The 11162-nt window shown below is 43.8% G+C and overlaps 2 protein-coding genes across 2 annotated transcripts; both read right to left on the bottom strand.

Annotated features, from left to right (window-relative positions):
• Positions 1-1947: 1947 nt before the first annotated feature.
• LOC144944426 (glutathione peroxidase 2-like) lies at positions 1948-3684 on the bottom strand. Its single transcript, XM_078872565.1, has 2 exons — positions 3435-3684; positions 1948-2522 (listed from the first exon to the last, which is right to left on the bottom strand). Exons 1-2 carry the CDS (start codon positions 3672-3674, stop codon positions 2172-2174), a joined length of 591 nt encoding a protein of 196 aa, XP_078728691.1. The 5' UTR covers positions 3675-3684; the 3' UTR covers positions 1948-2171.
• A 3535-nt stretch (positions 3685-7219) lies between these two features.
• LOC144944425 (glutathione peroxidase 2-like) lies at positions 7220-11062 on the bottom strand. Its single transcript, XM_078872564.1, has 2 exons — positions 10789-11062; positions 7220-8070 (listed from the first exon to the last, which is right to left on the bottom strand). The coding sequence occupies exons 1-2, from the start codon at positions 11032-11034 to the stop codon at positions 7720-7722; spliced, it is 597 nt and encodes a 198-aa protein (XP_078728690.1). The 5' UTR covers positions 11035-11062; the 3' UTR covers positions 7220-7719.
• Positions 11063-11162: the final 100 nt, after the last annotated feature.

The raw sequence follows: 11162 nt of genomic DNA, 5'->3' as shown, positions 1-11162 counted from the left end.
CGTTGGAAGATGAAAGGGAAGACGACGTCTATGTGCTTGGGATCATCATTGTTGCCTTTGTAACCAGGTCATTGAGCTTCAAGATGAACGGTTTCATTGGCCTTGACAGACGGGGCCAGATCGCTTCTGAAAAAAAGCTGTAAAGCTCAGTGGGACTTAACTGGTAAAATATATTTTTAAATAGTGAAGTTTTAAATAGTAAAAAAAAATACTTATTTTTTGTGATTTGCTTACCCTTCCGATCTCTTTCCTATACTTTGTTGATTGTTAACTTTTTGACCCGCCCCTACTGGACATCTGTACAAAGAACTTCATAGCTCATCAGATTTCTCCAGGATAAAAAAAAGATTCTGATTCTGACGGTGGGTATGGGATGTAGACTTATCCCCTATTGTCCTGTCTTAATGACCTAACAACGTAGTATGTTGTATGATCAAAGTGTCACAGGTATCTGTTTGATGAGGACTTTCATCATCGATATGGCCCCCGAGGAGGACCTGGAGGGCCAGGGTATGCCTTGTTCCACCCCGCTCATTAAAATGATTTTTTATAACATGTGCGATGTTGAATTGTCTCTTCAGCACCACGCTCTTTGAATAGAAGCACTCTTACAAAATGGAGCTCTATACCATCCACAAAAGCACCATGCCATAACATCAGTTCCATCTCCCCGCAGCTCACTTGTACACCAGTTTCCTCGCCAGAGGCTGTGGATGATCCTTAAATCTACACATTCATCTTCTTGGTTCTTTCGGTAAAGTCACGTAGAAGGGAAATAATAAAATAATAATAAAAAATTTACCCGTAAAAACAAAGTTTTTCACTATAAATCCTTTACATGCGTGGCATCGGTTTTTATTTTATTATTCATTTCTGTTTTTCTTGAGTAAAAGTGTCATTTTTATCACATTGGTATTTTAAATTAAATATAAGGAAAGTCGTATATAAGGACATTGGTCTTTGAAACGGGCTAGAGTCCTCTCGTCCTCTGGCTTGAGATGGCTGCCACCTATGGGTCAGATGATTGCCTGCCACCATTAAGCAATTGGTAATTAAATATAAAAACAAATTTCCTAAAAAGTGTAAAATTTTGGAAAAAAAATTTTACGAAAATAAATTGTCACGCACAACGAGTCTGTGTGCAAAATGTCAGCTCGATTGGATCACGGGAAGTGGGTTAAACAACGACCGAAATATTTGCACGGTCGCAAGCGCGCAAGCAAGCAAGTTGAACTTAATATAAAGGATTTAATAAAACATAATAAAATAATTGTCACGACGTGTCAGCCACAACGCAAGCAGCCGTCCTCAGGTGAAGACCAGGTCTGTCGGGGAGACAGCGTCTGAATGAAACACCACCACGCTTGGAGCGTATATTTAAGCTGGGTTGGAAGGGGGGAAGGGCGCCTTGACAAAATAATTTGCATATCAAGAGGAATTTAGCATATTTATGGGAAATGCAGGTATGTGATTAGTACTACTTGTGAAATGCGTAGTACTAATTCCACGGCCTCAACCTCCCAGCACAACGAAGAAGAGTTACCATTAATGAAGCAGACAAGTATCTGGGAAATTAGGCACGTGGGATGGGGGTAATATACTTGAGGGTTTCAGAATTTTTTTAATGTGGTCATTTACTTAGGACCCTTTCAAAAAAGGTTTACAACCCCCTATAACCTGCGCCCAGCATGACATGACTGATGATGCCAATGCCATCCTCCAAATGGCACCATCACACATGGGAAGCGAGACTTTGATTTACCAATGAAGTTATTGCGACGATAATTGAAGGAGTAATCAGTAGCACTGCTCCAGTTATTTTTGGCAGTTGCAAAGCAGTGACCAAAATGGCAACTTGGACACTGCACGTAAATTGGGGGTTTCCACAACAATCTAAAAACCCAAGTTAATTTATATCAGAAAACAAAAGAACACATACAAAATGACTCCCAAAAAGTAGGCGTTTATTTTATTGCAAGGCACATATAGAAGACAAGCTCATATGGACCAGACGTGCCAAGAACATAAGACATTAGATCTGCTACAGGACATCAAACTTCTCTCGGAAATTTTTGAGGGACGTTTTCACAAAATAGCATTCCTAATATCTGAAGCAGGGCACACGCTGCCAGCGGCTTGAAAAATGCCTACATCACTTGTACAAAAAACCCCTATGACGCTCGCCTCAGAAGGAGTTTGATGTCATCCTCAATGCCGATGGTATGGAACTTCCTGCTGTAGCGCTTGAAAGGCTGCCCGTCGGGCCCAATCAGGAACTTCTCAAAATTCCACGCGATGTCAGAGCGTGAAACCGGGCTCCATATGATGCTCTTAGGGTCTTGCAGGAAGGAGACGGGATCATCGGATGGCAGGGGAAGCTTCTCCTTGATGAACTCAAAGACTGGGTGTGTATCCTTGCCGTTCACCTCGCACTTGGCGAACATGGTGAAGTTGGGCTCGTAGCCACTGCCTGGACGCACATACTTCAGGATGTTCAGGATCTCCTCGTTCTGGGTGTTCTCCTATGACACACACATACACACCGACGTGATAACGATTAAGTGACCACTTTTTTATTGGAATAGTTTTACCACATCTAACGGGCCTAATGCATTGTTACACCGTGTCATCTCACGAGCAATTCAAGAACGTTGCCATTCTGGTTACCAAAATAATTAGTAAATGATTTCTGTATGGCACCTCTCCAATCACTTGTATTGAAAACGGAAAGAACCAAAGAGTATTGAAAACTGTACTTAAAGAAAAAGAATAGTATTAAGTCTCCCCTGATGACTTATATTCTCAATGGGCTTTCACAAAGGCCTTTAAAACTATTTCATTAAAAGTTTTACCAACGAATTGTCAAAAGCTCTTGGTTTACGCCCAAAGCCATGGCTTGACACAAAGCAACATCCCCAGGATCACGAGTAATGCCTGTTATTACGAGAACAGAATCTGATAAGACAGGACCACAATGGTCTAAACATTCCAAGTTAATCTGTTGGCCACTCTAGTTAATGAATCACAGCCGTATTCAGACCCAGTAGAACATAATGAAAGGATGACAACGCATAAAATATAAAGTACATAATCAACTCCCCCATACTTTGCATAGAGCATGTGCTACATTTCCTAATTTAAAGTCACTTAGTGGACACACAGCAAGAACTGTGTAGTCTCTCTGTAAAACTGGCTCCGAGCCAGGCGCATTGGAGGGTCAAGCGGGGAGGTCAACGGGCAATCAGAGGCGGTAATTTAACCCGCAAGTTTGGGTGCGACGCATGGCGAGTCGGCTGTGGCGAGGAGCGAATCGTGTCTTGTGGTTACTTCTGCGCTATGTGCCTACAAAGCCCCAGACGGCGTGGGGAGGCCGTCATCCAGCAGTGGACAGAGCAAGCGCCGCCGCCGCTGTGGAGGAGCCAACCCCATCATACCTGGTGGCCGAACTGGTTGCAAGGGAAGCCGAGCACCGCGAGCCCCTGGGCGCCGTAGCGGCCCTGCAGCTCGTTCAGCTGGGTGAAGTCCCTGGCGGTCGTGCCTCAGAGGGACGCCACGTTCTCGATGAGCACCACCTTGCCGCGGTAGCGCGAGAAGTTCACCAGTTCTCCGCCCAGCGTCTTGGCCGACAGCTCGTAGAACGACCTCAAGGCACCTGCCGCTGCTGCTGCCGCCATCGTCTCCGTGTGAAGTGGGGGCGGTGTCGCATCCAGCGCTTATATAGGCGGGCACGGAGCCACGTGACCCGGAGGGGGGGGGGCTGGGGATGGACTGCGGGTGGTAGGGATGGGCCATTTCCGGATTGAAAGGGAAGTTTTGAACTAAAACGTTTGTTTTACCAGGTAAGTTACACGTAGATCAAATTAAGTCAAAGTGATTTCCTTCTATACTCTTAGGTTTTTTCGGTAAAGTCACGTAGGTAAAAAAATAAAAATGATTTCCATCTGTTACCTGTGTTGCTCTCGCTATGTGTCTTGGTGATATCTGTCTGATAATATGTCTGTCTATAGTTTTCTAGTTAGATTTTATGTCGCTATTTCATTATACCTGATGACGATTGCTTGTGTTGCAATCGAAACGTCGTATTCTATTATTTAATTTAATTTATTATTTTATCTTTAGACGTGACTTAACCGAAAGAAACAAATAATAATTCCTGCAGTCACGAAAGTTCTAAAAGTAAGATTGAACCACTTCTACGGGGAAGTTTTAAGCTTATCTTTTTTCTCTCTCTCTGGCGACTTGTTTTCTCTGCCTGTGTCCTCTCTTTAGATTGTTCACACTTAAATTCTAACTTAGCAATCTTTGAAATACGTAATCAACCAGGCTATGCGTTAATTGTGTGTTGACCGACCCTCTGTGTTGTATTACATTACATTTCGATATTTTACTAGGTTATTTAATTTTAGTGTGTCCTTCTCCTGATTTTCAGGCTTGCTTGCCGTGCCATCGCATTCGCAGCACCACGTCTGTTGACCACTCATTGATATGCTAATTTTTTCTCTAACCCTCCTCCCTCTCTCTGCCTCCGCCCCCTCTGTCTATTTAAGGCCACCACACAGAGACGATCACCCCTCTCTGTTACCTGTGTTGCTCTCGCTATGTATCTTGGTGATATCTGTCTGCTAATATGTCTGTCTATAGTTTTCTGGTTAGATTTTATGTCGCTATTTCATTATACCTGATGACGATTGCTTGTGTTGCAATCGAAACGTCGTATTCTATTATTTAATTTAATTTATTATTTTATCTTTAGACGTGACTTAATCGAAAGAAACAAATAATAATTCTTGCAGTCACGAAAGTTCTAAAATTAAGATTGATTTCCATCTGCTCAAATGAGTAATGAGGTGGCGATCATCTCTTGTTTACAGATCCGAGTTGTGGAAATATCTGAATAAGACAACCACCGTTGACTTACAATATGCGACTCATTTTATCGAACAGAGTTCCCAGAATGATGTTGTTGCGTCTGGCAATATGTTCAGGAGTTAAAAGCCAATGTCGGGGTCTGCTCGCCACAAGAGGGCTTCAAGAGAGAGTTGGTTAAAGCAGCGCAGACTGGACAGGAGTGGGTCACTGTGGTCTATAGGAAGGACGATGGGCCGAGTTACCCCCCCCCCACCACTACTGGCTGGGGGGTGGCACGTGCCCCCCCCCCTTCCCCAATGATCCGATCGAAATCCCTCATTTCGATCATTGGTATTTATTAATGTAGCATATTATTACGTGCCAGGGACTCTGAGATGATAGGACAATAGTCTGAGTCCATAATTGGCAATAAGCAACGGCAAAGCCGTTCTAAGGGACTCAGAATTGTGCGCAGTTGCGTATAGAGTACGCGACTTCCCTGAAGGCATTCACCTTCAGCGAGCGCGATGCCGATCACGCAATGCGGTTCGAATTAGACCTTCGATCGATGGCTGCGCCATCGCCGCACACGCGTCGAATAAAAAGCAAGGGACAAGTCCTTACTCCTGAAAATCCTGGCTCTGCCATTGCACCCAACCAGGATGTGAACTCGGACCCTTCAGATTGGGAGCTGCTCGCTCCGCCGCTGAGACGCGACTGGTGCCAAACCCAAACCCAGTACATCTTGACCATGAAAATACGTTCACCGATGTGCCCAGTGAAATAAAAAAACTAATCGCACATTGCTCGGAACAAAAACGTGGACATTGATTATAATTAAGTTAATTAAATACTGAACTTAAGAGAACAAAGGCATGTTCGAATGAGTTAATATATGCCATGAAAGTGCTTGCAATGATTACTTCGCTCAAAGCAGCAGGTTCTGAGTGTGTACGCACACTTATGCATGTTGACGAACTTAGCACGTTGCATAACTCCGCAATGATGGAACACGGACACCCCTAGAACTTTATGCGCATCGTTAATCTATCAACCCACCAATTGTAACATAAACCGGTTCTATTCTATACCCATACTCCATGCTTTTGTTGGTGTTATTGGGTCTTGGCGTTAAAATCACAGTCTCACTTGCAGCATTGGACAACATTGATCAGTAGGAAGCATTGGGCAGAAAGGGAGCGTTGAACTCCACTGGGTGGCAACCAGCAGCAAAGTACCCCGTTCAATGTTGCCCACCTGCGCCAGCGTGTTTCTCGATATAAAGGCGTTTTGGATTTCTCTCGAGACTAAATGTCAGTGGACAGTGACAAATCGCGACTTTCTGGGACAAGGACTCGATGCAGATTTTTTGGGGGAGGATTTCAGACGTGTTAAGGATCCGGCTTTAGTTTTCTATGCTTAACGCTGGGTAAAATGTCTCGTGACATGGTTCCTCCTTGTGTTGCATTAAAGGCCTTGTATCATCAGAGCAGTACCGTGCTATGGACATCTATGAAAACAAGATGTATAGAGCTCATCGGATTTCTTCAGTAACAATATTCTTATCTCTACTTCACACCTTCACCAATTTGCAATGATCATCGTGGGGAAGTATGTCAACGTCTGCAATCTCTCCACAACGTGGAGAGGTCATTCAGCAGTGGACAGAGCTGTACTTGCCTTAGACTGTACCAATGTGTCATGGTAACAGCATGAGAAGTTGTAGATATCACGGGCCGAGTCTCAGATAAAACCCTGAAGCCCGATAAGATTAATATGAACGTAAATATTACCACAGGAGATCATGTGTTGGTGTATTTCACCGCGTTGTCTTGTGCAGTTATTTTACTGTCGTGTACTGTATTGATCACACTGGTGGCTGAGAGCCGGATGTATTAAGGAGCAAAATCCAATAATGAAATAGATAGCACAGCAACCCTTAATCTCATAAGTACCATTCAGAAAATTTATCCTGAAAGGACCACATATTGTATAGTTGTGCAATGTTGTACAATTATTCATTTTATTGCATTCGTTTGGTATGAAGATCAGCCACTCAATCCACTGGTTTGGCTGAGTTTCACAATCCTGCAATGCAACCATCCGCATAGCTCCTGCACACAATTCGATCTCATCAATATCTCCTCAGTCGAGGTGCTCTCGAGTTTGGCTGCCATTCCTTCATGGTGTGAACACCCAGCCTTTTCCCCCCAATTGGAAGGTTTCTAGTTCATAGCCTGGTCCGGACATGACTCGCTTGACTATCAAGAAACAAAAATTACTAAACCAACCATGCCACCATCTGATCCAAATGGGCACCAAACTGTGGACGTGCTACACCCCCTGCCCTCCATAGTGGGCAAATGACAAAACCTTCCCAAGCACGTTGACAGACGGAATGGAAACTGGAACACGTCTGTGCACAGGTACTTGTGTTTTTTCAGGGATATGTTGTGGCAGCTGGGCATGTTGCAAGTCAGCCTTTATCAAAGCACGGGACATCGTTGGGAGCCAACATCTGCTTCACAATCAAAAATTATTTCCAAATCTTGCCCAGATATTTCCCAATATAAAATTGCAACAATGTATAACAGACACCAACAGATAACAAAAACAAACTTACACATAGAATGCAGACAACGGCATTACATTTATTGCTAGGCACATATAGAAGACAAGCTTGTATGGATCAGGTATGCCAAAAACATGAGACATTAGATCTGCTACAGGACCTCAAACTTCCCTCGTTAAAATTTTGAAGGAAGTTTTCACAAAGTGGCATTTCTAATATCTTCAGTAGGGCACACACTGCCAGAGGCTTGAAACATGCCTACACCGCTAGTACAAAATGAAGGTTAACCTAGCCATAAGCTATTTAACTTGCTTCAGCAGAAACTTGAGGTCTTCCTCAATGTTGATGGTCTGAAACTTCTTGCTGTAGCGCTTGAAAGGCTGCCCGTCAGGCCCGATCAGGAACTTCTCAAAATTCCACGCGATGTCAGAGCGTGAAACCGGGCTCCAAATGATGTGCTTGGGGTCTTGCAGGAAGGAGACGGGATCATCGGATGGCAGGGGAAGCTTCTCCTTGATGAACTCAAAGACTGGGTGTGTATCCTTGCCGTTCACCTCGCACTTGGCGAACATGGTGAAGTTGGGCTCGTAGCCACTGCCTGGACGCACATACTTCAGGGTGTTCAGGATCTCCTCGTTCTGGGAGTTCTCCTACAGCATGCACACACAATCGCACACCACAAGAAATACCAAGTCACCACTCATTCACAAATAAAACATGTATACACACACATGCATTTATGTAACTGTAATATTAACGTGATGGTTTTAGGTCAACAGAACCAAATGAATTATAATGCAAAATTGTAAATGGCAATACAATAACATGCTGTATTGGTTAGCAACAACAGATGGGTTTTAGCCCCTACGATGTGTATTCACCTCATATGAACTTGCATATAATAATATATTTTGTATGTCCCCAGAGGCCTCTGAAATATAATGGGGGGGTAAGTGGGCGAGGCTGGTTTCACCGCAACAATGTGGAAAGTCTACCACAACGACCATTAATTACAGCAAGGGGATGGGCCAACAATACGACTGCATTGATGCACATTGCCTTCACGATATTAGATTTCGTCATGTTTATTAATTGCACTCTTACTATAAACAACCTGAAGAAAAATCAACTGTCTAAAACTTTAAGCAAGTTTAAAAAACAAGTAAATTCCAATACCAATAAATACGGATTTGAATGAATGTCCTTTCATTGGGAGCTACCTCTCCCTGGCAAGGCATGGTAAGTCTGTTTTTTTGCAGAGCAACATCGTAATAGATGCTACACGGCTTTAAACTCATACCTTGGAGTGACATTTACCCTCAACCTAAATGTTTATTATTTTAAGAAAAAGAAATATATTATCCAGCTGTAACAGGTTATCTTTTAAGTATGTTAGCCGTTCTATATTGCCTCGTGCTTTAGTGCTCTGTACTGGTAGTGTGCAAAACCTCGTTAACTAAAAAGATTAACGGACCATAAAAAAACGTTTGTATGTATAACCTCTTTCGTAGCCAATTGTGCTAAATCGGAGGTGCATTTAAAAATTCAGACAATTAATTTACCCAAGGCCACTCTGACAAAGAGGGGTCTCGCCCCAATGGGCTTTACCAGGTCTTCGACTCCTACCTCCAATGTTTCAATAAAAGTCTTACGAACAACCAAGTCTTGTCATAAACTCCACCATTAGGAGTTTAATGATTAATAGACTTGAGGCCAAGATATGCCTTTGAACCAAAACGGCATTCCAAAGTTCATCACGAATGACAGAGGTCTGAGGAGTAAAACCACAACCATGCATTTTTAGCAATGTACCAGGCTACTGCTATGTGGTCAAGAAACCGCACCTTTGTTCAACCTGGAATGCAACGACATTGGGTAACATTGACTCAATGTCCAAAGGTGTATTTAATATGCATTACACTTCCCTCTCCACTGTGTAAATGCATGCAAATAGAAGCATTTAGTAATATGCAAAGGAACACTTCACTGGTATTTACAATACAGTTTAACTGCCAATAACTATTCTTGCAAGCACTCAGATGACTGCAGTAAAATAAATCCTGATTTATTACTAGGAGCCAAGAATGTCTGTGTCCCGCACGTGACATCACTCCACATGCCCCCCCCTCCCCCCATCATTAATATTAGCGGGTGGATTTTTATACTCACGCATTTTTTTCCGCAAATTCGCTTTAAGTTTGACGTTTCTTTATTGAAAGTGAATCTAACAAATAATTAGATCCAGCAACAAAATGGATTTGGTGTCTTTATTCATTTCTTCAGCACTTGAGACAAAAGGCAAGTTTAATTTATGCTTATACATTGTGGTAAAATAGACATTTCTCGGTGATTTTTCAGATATTTTATCGATTTCCAATTTATTTCAAGCCCAGCGACCGAAAGCAGAAGAGAATTAAGTATCAGAGCAGTGAATTTGAACAAATTGAAGGTCAGTTATATATATAGTGCTACAGTGACGTGAAGGGAGGTGTTTTAGGATATAGTTTTGTGCCAGAATCACTGCCATTAATACAGTGCTACAGTGAAATGCAGTGAAGTGTCTGATGATATACTCGTGCAAGATTCACTGCCATTAAATTTACACAAGATACAATTATACTCGGCTCCATTTTTTCGTAAATATTACAGCTTCCGTCCTTGGACGGGCAAAGAAGCTAGTGTTAAAATATCAATGTACAGTACTTAAACATTTTAAAAAGTGCTACGGGAGATTTCTTCTCATGGATATTCCGTAACAAAACGTCTATTTGGAGAGCAGGTGATCACAACCAAGTTCACATAATGCAAAAAGTAAACAGGTTTATGGAGACATTTTAAGTCCTTGTTCTGACCGCTCTTTGGAAAAGTAGGTGGTCATATCTATGGGACACTTTTGCCAGTATCAAGATGCCTTGCGATGGGTGTTTATTTATATTAACACCTGCTGCTTTCTTGCCGGGTGGTCATGTTCAGTCCCAAGCCAGTGCTGTACGATCACACATGGCAAGGTGGTCGCCCATTAAAACGCAATCGCGGCTCAACCTTGCTTAGCTCAAGATAAATCAGACGGGGTGGGAATCCAAGACCAAGGAGAGCGTCATGTGTAACGGACACGTGCGATGAGTCACCAACATGGCACAATAGCCGCCTTGTCGCGATAAAACCGGGCGCATTCCGGACGATTTAATCATAGGCAAATGTCTGGTCAGACAAACAAAACAACACGTGTTCCTATCGATGTGGACGCGGATGCGCTCTGTCCGGCTAACATCAGTGTCGAGTGTGCTTTGAAGCGGCCCAGGGCCACCGCTTCACCAATCCTCAAAACCCACGTTAAGTTTGGTCAAACACCTCCCACCCCATCATACCTGGTGGCCGAACTGGTTGCAGGGGAAGCCGAGCACCGCGAGCCCCTGGGCGCCGTAGCGGCCCTGCAGCTCGTTCAGCTGGGTGAAGTCCCTGGTGGTCGTGCCTCAGAGGGACGCCACGTTCTCGATGAGCACCACCTTGCCGCGGTAGCGCGAGAAGTTGACCAGCTCTCCGCCCAGCGTCTTGGCCGACAGCTCGTAGAACGACCTCATCGCGCCCGCACCCTGCGACGCTGCTGCCGCCATCGTCTTCGTGTGGGAGCGGTGCCACCGCCTCGCGCTTATATAGTCGGGCACGGAGCCACGTGACCTGGCGGGGGTGTGAGGGGAGGGGCTCGTGTCATGTGACTGGAGACCAACACGTGGGTGATTGT

This window comes from Lampetra fluviatilis, chromosome 34 (genome assembly GCF_964198595.1).
Source record: "Lampetra fluviatilis chromosome 34, kcLamFluv1.1, whole genome shotgun sequence".
In the NCBI taxonomy this organism is placed as follows: domain Eukaryota; kingdom Metazoa; phylum Chordata; class Hyperoartia; order Petromyzontiformes; family Petromyzontidae; genus Lampetra; species Lampetra fluviatilis.
Note: the sequence above shows the minus strand (reverse complement) of the source record. Positions and strands in the feature narration are given on the sequence as shown.